The 13,839-nt window shown below is 45.2% G+C and overlaps 1 protein-coding gene across 1 annotated transcript; it reads left to right on the top strand.

Annotated features, from left to right (window-relative positions):
• The first annotated feature begins 10,508 nt into the window (after nucleotides 1–10,508).
• Nucleotides 10,509–13,446, top strand: LOC100993304 (olfactory receptor 7G3). The gene has a single exon (XM_003809633.5). It carries the CDS (start codon nucleotides 11,862–11,864, stop codon nucleotides 12,798–12,800), a length of 939 nt encoding a protein of 312 aa, XP_003809681.2. The 5' UTR covers nucleotides 10,509–11,861; the 3' UTR covers nucleotides 12,801–13,446.
• Nucleotides 13,447–13,839: the final 393 nt, after the last annotated feature.

Here is a 13,839-nt window from a genome sequence, read left to right as displayed (position 1 = left end):
TATATTATATACATATATTACATATAATATATTACATGATATATAACATATAATGGGAATATTATGTAATAGGTATGTATTTATATACAACATATTATATTAATATAAATATTATATTAATTAATATTTAATATAATTTGAAATATATATCAATATTATATGATATTAATGTTGACATCATATATAAATACAAAATAGATATAATAGAATATTATTCAGACTACATAGCTGCTATTTTATATTTCGTATTCATGTGAGCATCAATGGACATTCAGGTTGTTTCTGTAACTTGGATATTGTAAATAATGCTACAATGAAAATGAGTGCAGACATCGTTATGAGGTGATTATTTCATCTCTTTTAGGCATATATTCAAAAGAGGAATTCCTGGGTCATATAGTAGTTCTGTTGTAGATTTCTTTAAGAGCCTGAATACTGTTTTCCACAAAGGTTGTACCAATATGCATTCCCACCAACAATGTACTAGGGTTCACTTTCCTCCATGCCCTCGCCAACATTCATCTCTCATCTTTTTTTTTCTTTTTTTTTTTTTCTTTTTGCAATGGAGTTTCGCTCTTGTTTCCCAGGCTGGAGTGCAATGGTGGGATCTCAGCTCACCGCAACCTCCGCCTCCCGGGATCAAGCGATTCTCCTGCCTCGGCCTCCCGAGTAGCTGGGCTTACAGGCATGCACCACCACGCCCAACTAATTTTGTCTTTTTAGTAGAGGCGGGCTTTCTCCATGTTGGTCAGGCTGGTCTCGAACTCCCGACCTCAGGTGATCCGCCCGCCACGGCTTCCCAAAGTGCTGGGATTACCGGCTTGAACCACCGCGCCCGGCCTCTCCTATCTTTTTGATGATAGTTCTCCTTAAGGATGTGAGGTGATATCTCATAGTGGTTTTAATTTGCATTTCCCTGATGATTAGTGATGTAGAGCACCTTCTCAAATACCTGCTGGCCTTTTTTATGCCTTCTTTGGAAAAACGTCTGTTCAGACCCTTTGCCCATTTAAAAATCAGGTTATTTGTTTTTCTGCTATTGATTTATAAGAGTTCTTTATAAATTTTGGATATTAACCCCTTATCAGATATGTGGTTTGCAAATATTTTTTCCCAGTCCGTGGATCGCCGATTCATTCTGTTGATTGTTTCCTTTGCTATGCAGAAGGTTTTTAGTTTGATGTAGTCCCGTTTGTCTACTAATTTTTGCTTTTGTAGTCTGATCTTTTGGTATAATATCAAATATATATATATATATATTTGGTCTTTTATCCATTTTGAGTTGATTTTTGTGTATGGCGTAAGATAAGGGTCAAATTTCCTTCTTTTGCATGTGGAAATCTAGTTTTCCTGGCAGCATTTACGGAAGAGGCTATCCTTCTCCCATTTTGTCCTCTTGGTGCCCTTATTGAAAATTAGTTCATCATATATGTTTGGATTTATTCCCAGGCTCTCTGTTCTGTTCCTTTAGTCTATGTTTCTGTTTTTATGCCAGTATCATGCCTTTTTTTTTTTTTTTTCTTGAGACAAGTCTTGCTCTGTCACCCAGGCTGCTGTGCACGGCTCACTGCAGCCTCGATCTCCCGGGCTCAAGTGATCCTCCTGCCTCAGCCCCCCAAGTAGCTGGGACTACAGGTGCATGCCACAGCGCCTGGCTAATTTTTGTATTTTTCATAGAGACAGGGTTTCACTATGTTTGCCCAGGCTGGTCTTGAACTCCTGGGCTCAAACAATCCACCTGCCTCATCCTCCCAAAGTGCTGGGATTGCAAGCGTGAGCCACCACGCTGGGTCCCTTTTTTTTTGAGACTGAGTTTCACTTTTGTCGCCCAGGCTGGAGTGCGATGGTGCGATCTCGGCTCACTGCAACCTCCGCCTCCCGGCTTCAAGCAATTCTCCTGCCTCAGCCTCCCGAGTAGCCAGCCTCCCGAGTAGCTGGGATTACAGGCATGAAGCCTGTAATTAGCCATCATGGTTGGCTAATTTTGTATTTTTAGTAGAGACAGGAGTTCACCATGTTGGTCAGGCTGGTCTCGAACTCCTGACCTCAAGTGATCCACCAGCCTTGGCCTCCCAAAGTGTTGGGATTACAGGCGTGAGCCACGGCGCCCGGCACGTTTTGATTCTTAAGGACAATTGTGCCACCTATGGAGACGCCTTTGGTTTTACCACTACCCGGGATACTACTGACATCTAGTGGTTAGAGTATAGAATGCCCTACTCCCTCTAACAGAAATATCAGGTCCTGAATGTCAGTCGTACCAATGATGAGAAACCCTTGCATAGAAAAGTAGGAGATGGCCGAGCGCGGTGGCTCACGCCTGTAATCCCAGCACTTTGGCCGCGGCGGGTGGACCACGAGGTCAGGAGTTCGAGATCAGCCTGGCCAACATGGTGAAACCCCGTCTCTACTAAAAATACAAAAATTAGCCGGGCGTGGTGGTGCGTGCCTGTAGTCCCAGCTACTCAGGAGGCTGAGGCCGGAGAATCTCTTGGATCCAAGAGGTAGAGGTTGCAGTGAGCGGAGATTGTGCCACTGCACTCCAGCCTGGGTGACAGAGACTCTGTCTCAAAGAAAAAAAAAAAGCAGGAGATACTGGCTGTAGATAAGAAGGCAGACATCTCATTGCTTGCAGAGTGAAAGAAGAAAGAACTGGTGATGTTACTGGACTACTTTCGCACTAATGTCAAGAAGGTGAGAAATCTCTCGAATCTAGGATAAGAGAAAAAATAAAGAAGGTGAGAAATCTTTGTCATGGTCGTTACTATTTCTCTCTGCAGTAAGTTGTAAAATCATTTGTTATTAAACAGGGAAGTTGTGGCCGGGCGCAGTGGCTCACGCCTGTAATCCCAGCACTTTGGGAGGCCAAGGAGGGCGGATCACGAGATCAGGAAATCAAGACCATCCTGGCCAACATGGTGAAACCTCGTCTGTACTAAAAAAATACAAAAATTAGCTGAGCGTGGTGGCGCGTGCCTGTAATCCCAGCTACTCGGGAGGCTGAGGCAGGAGAATAGCTTGAACCAGGGAGTTGGAGGTTGCAGTGAGCTGAGATGGTGCCACTGCACTCTAGCCTGGGAACAGAGCAAGACTCTGTCTCAAAAAAAAAAAAAAAAAAAAAAAAAAAAAAAAAAAAAGGAGGGAAGTTGAGACGGTGTGAATTCAAAATCCTGGAGAAATCATGAAAAGATCTTTGCCCATTGGAAATTTTCTGAAGTGTCGAAGGCCCCTTTAGAGTAGGTGATCTCAAATTTTTAGCGCTTCCCATATCACCGCGTGGGGGCAGAATTATGTAGGCAGGAGAGACAGATGGTTAGCATTTTCCAGGGCAAGTATTATGACAGGACAGAGAGTAGGGAATTTGAGGTTTTGTAAAATATATGATTGAATCTCAGTTACCTAGTTAAAGAAATGAGGTTGGCCAGGCGCGGTGGCTCACGGCTGTAATCCCATGACATTGGGAGGCCAAGGTGGGTGGATCACCTGAGGTCGGGAGTTCAAGACCAGCCTGACCAACAAGGAGAAACCCCGTCTCTACTAAAAATACAAAATTAGCTGGGCATGGTGGCGCATGCCTGTAATCGCAGCTACTCAGGAGGCTGAAGCAGGAGAATCGCTTGAACCTGGGAGGCAGAAGTTGCAGTGAGCCGAGATCTTGCCATTGCACTCCAGCCTGGGCAACAAGAGCAAAACTCCATTTCAAAATAAATAAATAGAATGCAAAAAGTAGCTGGGCATGGTGGCGGGCACCTGTAGTACCAGCTACTCAGGGAGGCTGAGGCAGGAGAATTGCTTGAACCCAGGAGGTGAGTGTTGCAGTGAGCTGAGATCATGCCATTGCACTCCAGCCTGGGCTACAGAGCAAGATTCCATCTCAAAATAAATAAAAATAAATAAATAGCAACATGGTTGAAGAATAGATGGCTTGGAGGCCTCTATGCATTAGGAGAGGAGATGCAGTAAGGCCAAAATGGTGAAGAAGTTGGGGCCGCGTGCAGTGGCTCATGCCTGTAATCCCAGCATTTAGGGAGGTAGACGGATCACTTGAGGTCAGGAGTTCGAGTTCAGCCTGGCTAACATGGTGAAACCCCATCTCTACTAAAACATAAAAATTAGCCAGGCATGGTGGCACACACCTGTAATCCCAGCTACTCAGGGAGGCTGAGGCAGGAGAACTGCTTGAACCCAGGAGGTAGAGGTTGCAGTGAGCTGAGATTGCACTACTGCACTCCAGCCTGGGTGAAGGAGCAAAACTCTGTCTCAAAAATAAAAGAAGAGAAATTATCCTGAATCATGGCATAGCTGGGTGTTTAAAGAACAGGAGTCGTGCCAATGACTTGAATGCATTAGGTCTCTGTGTTGATGCCAATTCAGATGAGAAGCCAGAGATGTGTCAGGGCAGCATGGGATTTTTGATAAATGGTGAGCAATGCAGTTCAATAATGTGGATACACATTAGGGATAGAGCAGGTAAAAAACGTTCACCATATTGCTTTGAGGTCGTACATGCCACACAAAATCAAGACCCAAGATCAAAAACACCTTGAATCCAGAAGGAGAAGATACTGGATGGGTCATGATGGAACTGCCTTTGGTGCAACAGAGAAACAGAAAACTTGTGAATTCTCTTTTTCATATGTCTTGATTTTAGGCTGGGCATGGTGGCGAAACGGTGGCTATCCCAGCTACTTCGGAGCCTGAGGTGGAAAGATCAAGTGTTTGAGACCAGCCTGGGCAACATAGTGAGTCCCCATTTTTGCACACACACAAAAATAGCTGGATGTGGTGGTGCACATCTGTAGTCCCAGTTAATTGGGCGGCTGAGGCAGGAGGATTCCTTGAGTCCAGGAATTCAAGGCTGCAGCGAGCTATGATGGCATCACTGTACTCTTGCCTGGACGACAGAGCAAGACCCTGTCTCTAAAAAAAAAATAGAAAAGAGAAAAGAAAAACTTAAGGGGAAAGCAGAGAACATTTACTATGAGTTTCCTCATATAGCTTCAGCTTTCCCTATCTTTCACTTTTTACCTATCATTTCCTACTTAGGATCTTAAAGACCTGTCTTCTTTCTGACACCCAGGCTTGAGTGTGGTGGCACGATCTCTGTTCACTGTAACCTCCACCTCCCAGGTTCAAGCGATTCTCCTGCCTCAGCCCCCCAAGTAGCTGGGATTACAGGCACCCACCACCACACCTGGCTAATTTTTGTATTTTTAGTAGAGACGGGGTTTCACCATGTTGGCCAGGCTGGTCTCAAACTCCTGACCTCAAATGATCTGCCTCTTCGGCCTCCCAAAGTGCTGGAATTACAGGCGTGAGCCACCACGCTTGGCCTTTTTTTTTGAAAGAACTGTCTTCTTAAAGACCTGTTCTCCTTAATATTTACGTTGGAAGCCATTGTCTAATTCTTTCTCATTTTTCATACATAATAGCTTTTGCCTGTCAATGTAATTTCCAATCGTAATAGAATCATTCCTTAGTAAACTACATAAAATACCAAACGATGGCAGTATCATTCCTTTGATTATGAATGCAGACATTTTCCCCCTTGTCTTCCCAAGTTTAGGGTCAATAATTAAAGAGAAACCCACACAGGCCCCATTTTTTGTCACCATCACTGCACCATTTCATACTCTATCAACTTCAGGTTTTGTTCTTCATTTGTTTCAGACTGGGTTTGGGCTTTATCTGCATGTTGTCAACATTATGTCACCATTTCTTTTCCAAAAACTTACTGTACTAGGCCATTATTGTGTTGGTATAAAGAAATACCTGACGCCAGGTGCGGTGGCTCATGCCTATAATTCCAGCACGTTGGGAGGCCGAGGTGTGTGGATCACTTGAAGTCAGGAGTTTGAGACCAGCATGGCCAACATGGTGAAACCTCGTCTCTACTAAAAATATAAAAATTCGCCAGGTGTCGTGTGTGCCTGTAATCCCAGCTACTCTACTCAGGAGGCTGAGGCAGGAGAATCGCTTGAACCTGGGAGGCTGAGGTTGCAGTGAGCTGAGATCGCACCACTGCACTCCAGCCAGGGGGCAGAGCGAGACTTGGTTTGAAAAAAAAAAAAAAAAAGCAATTTCTGACTCAGAGAAAGCTGGGATTCTGTCTAAGGAGGATTCCACCAGCTCCCTAGGGGTCCGATCCTAGGATCCAAGAATGAGATACCCTTGGGGTAAGAGGAAATGTGGTAGGAAGAGAATGACATACAGCTTGTCCCTTGGGGTCAGAAAGTCAACCATCCAGAAATTCCCCCTTTGTGCTCACGTCTGATCTGTGCTCATTAAGGATTTGAGCTGCCTTAGGGGAAGAAATGACAGTACTGTACACATTTAGCTAATGAGCAGCTTTGAAAATTGAGCTCCTAGGGGCCACAGAGACTGCAAATAATCTACCGGTGACCACTCCACTCAACAGCCCCGCTCATGTTAGGAAACATCACACCTGAGTCTTGCTCCAGAGATGATCCCTCTTGCCCAAGAGTGCGTTGCCTTACTTGGTTCATCTGCCCTTCTTGGGGATAGATCTTCCATTTCATCTTACAATTCTCCAAGAAAAAAAATGGAGAATTCCTCACTGAAGTCTTCAAGGTAATCTGAAATGCTCCCAATAAATGCTGTGAGAAACTGAACAAGTTTTTTATTTTATTTTTGCTCCCATCTTATCTGGAGGACAACCATAAGGTAAGAGACAATTCAGCAGAATTGTTATAAGTGAGATTCCAAACTAATCGGTGACCCTTTTCTTGATATATTTACTTCCCCTGTTTTCTTATAATTTATAATCAGATTTCATTATTTTCAGCTCTCATTCTGTCTTCTAAATCCCAGGGACTCCTTCCTTACCTAAGTATGAATTAGTCCCTTCAAAAAGGAATCTGGCCAAGTGCGGTGGCTCACGCATGTAGTCCCAGCACTTTGGGAACCAAGGCGGATCAATCACCTGAGGTCAGGAGTTCAAGACCAGCCTGGCCAACATGGTGAAACCCCATCTCTACTAAAAATACAAAAATTTAGCCGGGCATGTTGGCAGGCACCTGTAATCCAAGCTACTCAGGAGGCTGAGGCAGGAGAATCGCTTGAACCCGGGAGGCAGAGGTTGCAGTGAGCTGAGATGGCACCACTGCATTCCAGCCTGGTGACAGAGCAAGACTCTGTCTCATAAAACAAACAAATAAACAAAAGGAATCTACAGTTCTCTGGTTTTCCACATTCTTTTTTTTATTTTTTGAGAAGGAGTCTCGCTCTGTCACCAGGCTGGAGTGCAGTGGCTCAATCTCAGTTCACTGCAACCTCTGCCTCCTGGGTTCCAGCGATTCTCCTGCCTCAGCCTTTTGAGTAGCTGGGATTATAGGCACCCACCAACATGCCTGGCTAACTTTTGTATTTTTAGTAGAGATGGGGTTTCACCAAGTTGGCCAGGATGGTCTTGATCTCTTGACCTCGTGATCCGCCCGCTTTGGCCTCCCAAAGTGCTGGGATTACAGGCGTGAGCCACCATGCCCGGCCCCATGGTTTTCCTCATTCTTTTGACTGCAGATGGGGCTTTGATGAGATGCATCTGGCTTTTCAATCGTCACCATGTCTGTTGCCAGATTTCACACTTAAATAACTTGACTCTTGTCCCCATCTCTTGACCGTGAGAAACTCCAGAAGAGGAAGTTGAGACCCACTCACCTACATTTCCAGTCTTTCGGTTTCTCTTTTAAAACCCCAAAACAGGCCAGATGTGGTGGTTCATGCCTGTAATCCTAGCACTTTGGGCTTACAGGCATGGGCAACATAGCAACATAGCCTGGGCAACATAGCAAGAGCTCATCTCTGCAAAAAAAAATTTTTTTTAATTTTAAAAATAGATTTAAAATACTAAATATAATAATAATAACAATAAAGTATAACACTTATACATGAAGTCCTCTTGATTTCTTTTTATTCCTCTCCTTCCCTTCCTGGGGACCACCACTCTCTGAAATTGGTGGGCATTCACTATGGTTAAGTTAACACTATTATTACATGTAATAATAGTGCCATAATTTGTGTATCTATCCCCATACTGATGTTTGTTTAGCTTCTTTCTTTCTTATTTTATTTTGAGACAGGATCTCACTCTGTCACCCAGACTGGAGTGCAGTGGCTCAATCACGGCTCACAACAACCTCGACCTCCCGAGCTCAGGTGATCCTCCTACCTCAGCCTCCTGAGTAGCTAGGACTATAGATGCATGCCACCATGCCTGACTAGTTTTTGTATTTTTTGTACAGATGGGGTTTCACCATGTTGCCCAGGCTGGTCTCTAACTCCTGGGCTGAAGTGATCCGCCTGCCTCTACCTCCCAAAATGCTAGGATTACAGGCGCGAGCCACTGCGCCTGGCTTTTTCTTTTTTCTTTTTCTTTTCTCTGAGACAGCATCTTGCTCTGTCACCCACGCTAGATAGAGTACAGACACACAACCCAGGCTGGTCTCAAACTCCTGGGCTCAAGCGATCCTCCCACCTCGGCCTTCCAAAGTGCTGGGATTACAGGCTTGAGCCACTGTGTCAAGCCCAGTTCTTTCTTTTCTGTACCTCATTACACTAGGAGAACCCTCAGTGGGATTTTGAGCACATGCCTTCTTTGCTCAGCCCTAAGACATTCTTCTTCTTCTTTTTTTTTTTTTTTTTGAGATGGAGTCTCACTCTATCACCCAAACTGGAGTGAAGTGGCATGATCTCAGCTCACTGCAACCTGCACCTCCCAGGTTCAAGCAATCCTCTTGCCTTAGTCTCCAAGTAGCTGGGATTACAGGCATGCATCACCACACCTGGCTAATTTTTTAATTTTTTTAGTAGAGACGGGGTTTCACCATGTCAGCCAGGCTGGTCTCAAACTCCTGACCTCAGGTCATCTGCCCGCCTCGGCCTCCCAAAGTGCTGGGATTACAGGTGTGAGCCACCGCACCCGGCCTGACATTATTCTTGGGATATCTTCCCTGCTTCTTCCTTTTGCACCCCATCTCACCCCCATGTCCCTGAGGCATCAAGCATTGTCCACAGCTAGAAACAAAAATGATAGGAAAGGTCATTGCAGGCCAGGCGTGGTGGCTCACGCCTGTAATCCCAGAACTTTGGGAGGCCAAGGTGGGCAGATCACCTGGGGTCAGGAGTTTGAGACCAGCCTGGTCAACATGGTGAAATCACGTCTCTACCAAAAATACAAAAAGTAGCTGGGCATGGTGGTGCACACCTATAATCCCAGCTACTCAGGAGGCTGAGTCAGGAGAATTGCTTGAACCCAGGAGGCAGAGGTTGCAGTGAGCCGAGATCGTGCCACTGCACTCCAGCCTGAGCCACAGAGCGAGACTCCATCTCAAAATAAATAAATAAATAAAAGGTTATTGCAGGACCCCTGAGCACTGTGCTAGGATACACCTATCCTAACATCTATTCATTTTTCATCCCTGCAACACCCCTGCACATTTTTATACCAGTTCCCATCGGAGAAGTGAGAAACTTGAGTCTGCTCAGAGAGGTTCAGGGACCTTCTCATGTCACGGATCCATGTCACAATTGAGGCATACATGACGGAACTGACAACTGTCTGAGTCCAAGTTTTATGCACCAATGGTTAAAGCTTTTATAATCATTTGTCTTTCTCCAGTAAAAGCCAGCTCCTGGTTGGGGGCCTGAATTTTGTTTTTGTTTGTGTATTTGGTTTTTTGTTTGTTTGTTTGTTTGAGACAGAGTCTCGCTCTGTCGCCCAGGCTGGAGTGCAGTGGCAGGATCTCGGATCACTGCTAGCTCCACCTCCCGGGTTCACGCCATTCTGCCGCCTCAGCCTCCTGAGTAGCTGGGGCTACAGGCACCCACCACCATGTCCGGCTAATTTTTTGTATTTTTAGTAGAGACGGGGTTTCACCATGTTAGCCAGGATGGTTTCGATCTCCTGACCTCGTGAACCGCCTGCCTCAGCCTCCCAAAGTTCTGGGATTACAGGCTTGAGCCACCACACCCAGCTTGTTTGTGTATTTGTTTTAAGAGGCAGAGTCTTGCTCTGTTGCCCAGGCTGGCATGCAGTGACCCTATGAAAGCTCACTGCAGCCTCCAACTCCTGGGTTCAAGTGATCCTCCCAACTCAGCCTCCCAAGTTGCTGGGACTACAGACACGTACCACCGTGCCTGGCTAATTTTTAATTTAATTTAATTTTTAAAAAATGTTTAGTATAGATGGGTCTTGCTACTTTGTTCAGGCTGGTCTCAAACTCCTGGCCTCAAGCGACCCTTCTGCCTCAGCTTCCCAAAGTGCTGGGATTATAGGTGTGAGCCACTGTGTCTGGCCAGGAACTCAATTTGTGAAGCAAAGGGCTGAGATGGGCTCACTGCACCATTCAACTGTTCACATGCTGTGATTCTATAATATGTTTGCCCCAACTCCTGAGTCATCATTACAGAATTTCCTTAACTTATGGGTTTATGAGAACAGCAGGCTGATGTTTTGACATTGCCGGCATACATCAATTCTTTACTTCCTGCTTTGGGGGCCCCAGAATCAATTTCTCAAGGATCTGGATAAGCCAGAAGGAATAGGGAAGGTTTGGCGCTGACTCACACAGGACTCCTCCAGGAATCAGTGCCAAGGCTCAGGGGTTGCCTGAACCAGGGGCTGCACCAGTAATAATAGGAAGGGTGGGTGCAGTGGCTCAAGCCTGTAATCCCAGCACTTTAGGAGGCTGAGGCGGGTGGATCACTTAAAGTCAGGAGTTCAAGACCAGCCTGGCCAACATGGTGAAACCCTATCTTTGTTAAAAGTATAAAAATTAGCCAGGTGTGTTGGCACACACCTGTAGTTCCAGCTACTTGGGAGGCTGAGGCAGGAGGATCGCTCAAACCCGGGAGGAAGAGGTTGCAGTGAGCTGAGATCACACCACTGCACTCCAGCCTGGGTAGCAGAGTGAGACTCCATCTCAAAAAAAAAAAGAAAAGAAAAAAATAATGGAAAGAGGGTCTGATGCATGGCTTACTCTTAAAATTTTCTTTATTAACATTATCTGTGATACAAATGAAAGACAGATGAAGGCAAATAAAAATAGTGGGAGGGGCTTATGCTGCTAGATAAAGAGGGCTTAATTTTTATTTTCACAAACTGTAATAAGAAAGGGAAATTAGTGGGTGAGAAAGACACTGATAGGGTACCTAGGAAGGAAGTAAAGAACAGGCTGGGCATGGGGGTTCATGCCTGTCATCCCAGCTATTTGGGAGGCTGAGAGAGGAGGATTGCTTGAGCCCAGGGGGATGAGGCTACAGTGAGCTATGATCATGCCACTGCACTCCAGCATGGATGACAGAGAGAGAGACCCTGCAAAGAAGAAAGAAGGAAAGAAAGAAGGAGGGAAGGAAGGGAGGAAGGAAGGAAGGAAAGAGAGAGAGAGAGAGAAAGGAAGGAAGGAAAAGAGAGAGAGAAAGAAAGAGAGAGGGGGGAAGGAGGGAAGGAAGGAAGGACAAAAAGAGGAGGGAGAGAGAGAAAGAGAAAGAAAGGAAAGGAAGAAAGAAAGAAAAAGGAGAAAGAAAGAAGGAAAGAGAAAAGAAAGAAAGAGAAAGAGAAAAAGAAAGAGGAGGGAGAGAGGGAGGGAGAGAAAGAGAGGGAGGGAAAGAAAAAGGAAGTAAGAAGAAAGAAAGAAAGAGAAAGAAAGAAGGAGGGAGAGAGAGAGAAAGAAAGAAAGAGAGAGAAAGAGAAAGAGAGAGAGGGAGAGAGAGAAAGAAAGAAAGAAGGAAAGAAAAAGAAAGGAAGGAAGGAAGAAAGAAGGAAGGAAGGAAGGAAAAAGGGTCTATAACTTATAACTGGTTTGGTTTTGATAATATTGACAAGATCAAGACTCATCAACAACATGAAAGCAGGAAACTTCTCAGACACTCCAGAATTCTTTCTCTTGGGATTGTCAGGGGATCCGGAGCTGCAGCCCATCCTCTTCGTGCTGTTCCTGTCCATGTACCTGGTCACGGTGCTGGGGAACCTGCTCATCATCCTGGCCGTCAACTCTGACTCCCACCTCCACACCCCCATGTACTTCCTCCTCTCCATCCTGTCCTTGGTCGACATCTGTTTCACCTCCACCACGATGCCCAAGATGCTGGTGAACATCCAGGCACAGACTCAATCCATCAATTACACAGGCTGCCTCACCCAAATATGCTTTGTCCTGGTTTTTGTTGGATTGGAAAATGGAATTCTGGTCATGATGGCCTATGATCGATTTGTGGCTATCTGTCACCCACTGAGGTACCATGTCATCATGAACCCCAAACTCTGTGGGCTGCTGCTTCTGCTGTCCTTCATCATTAGTGTCCTGGACGCTCTGCTGCACACGTTGATGGTGCTACGGCTGACCTTCTGCATAGACCTGGAAATTTCCCACTTTTTCTGTGAACTAGCTCATATTCTCAAGCTCGCCTGTTCTGATGTCCTCATCAATAACATCCTGGTGTATTTGGTGACCAGCCTGTTAGGTGTTGTTCCTCTCTCTGGGATCATTTTCTCTTACACACGAATTGTCTCCTCTGTCATGAAAATTCCATCAGCTGGTGGAAAGTATAAAGCTTTTTCCATCTGCGGGTCACATTTAATCGTCGTTTCCTTGTTCTATGGAACAGGGTTTGGGGTGTACCTTAGTTCTGGGGCTACCCACTCCTCCAGGAAGGGTGCAGTAGCATCAGTGATGTATACCGTGGTCACCCCCATGCTGAACCCATTCATTTACAGCCTGAGAAACAAGGACATGTTGAAGGCTTTGAGGAAACTAATATCTAGGATACCATCTTTCCGTTGATGTCTCTGCTTCTTGGGCTTACACTGCTGGGATATGTCAGGGAGAAAGAAGTAATGAGGTCTTGAAAGCCTGACTAATGTTTTTGGGGTTTTCTGTTTTTGTTTTGTTTGTTTGTTTGTTTTTGTTTTTGTTTGTTTGTTTGTTTTTTGAGATGGAGTCTCGCTCTGTTGACCAGACTGGAGTGTAGTGATGCAATCTTGGCTCACTGCAACCTCCGCCTCCTGGGTTCAAGCGATTCTCCTGCCTCAGCCTCCGGAGTAGCTGGGATTACAGGCACATGCCACCAAGCCCAGCTAATTTTTCTATTTTTAGTAGAGACGGGGTTTCACCACATTGGCCAGGATGGTCTCGAACTCCTGACCTCAGGTGATCTGCCCGTCTCGGCCTCCCAAAGCGCTGGGATTACAGGCATGAGCCACTGTGCCCCATCTAACCAATGTCTTTGAATACATGAGACCAGAGATCAGATGGTTCAGGGTGATAGTTTTGGAATCGGACCACCTGGACTTGAATTCTTTTTGGATTGATTGACTGACTAATTGATTTTTGAGACAGTTTCTCACTTTGTTGCCCAGGCTGGAGTGCGGTGGTGTGATCACAGCTCACTGCAGCCTCGAATTCCTGGGCTAAAGCGATCCTCTGGACTCAGCCTGCCGAGTAGCTGAGACTGCAGGTGCATGCCACCACGCCTGGCTTTTTTTAAATTTTTGTATCAATGCATAATAGATGTACATTGTTTCAGGATACATGTGATAGTGTAATACATTTGTATAATCTGCAAGGATTTGTTACTTTAGATATCCATCACCTTAAATATTTGTCTTATCTTTATGCTCCAACCATTCCAATTGTTCTCTTCTAGGTATTTTGAAATATACAATGGATTATTTTGAACTATAGTCACCCTACTGGTCTATCCAATACTAAGTCTTTTTTTAAAAAAAATTAAATTTAATTAAAAATTTAAAAACTTATTTATTTATTTATTGAGACAGAGTCTTGCTCTGTCGCCCAGTCCAGAGTGCAGTGGCACAATTTC

Source organism: Pan paniscus, chromosome 20, assembly GCF_029289425.2.
Source record: "Pan paniscus chromosome 20, NHGRI_mPanPan1-v2.0_pri, whole genome shotgun sequence".
Classification (NCBI taxonomy): Eukaryota; Metazoa; Chordata; class Mammalia; order Primates; family Hominidae; genus Pan; species Pan paniscus.
The sequence above is the reverse complement of the archived record's forward strand: the minus strand, read 5'-3'. Positions and strand labels throughout refer to the sequence as shown.

Excerpts from the sequence above, each read along its gene's own strand:
- LOC100993304 (XM_003809633.5), top strand. The coding sequence starts at position 11,862 with ATGAAAGCAGGAAACTTCTCAGACACTCCAGAATTCTTTCTCTTGGGA.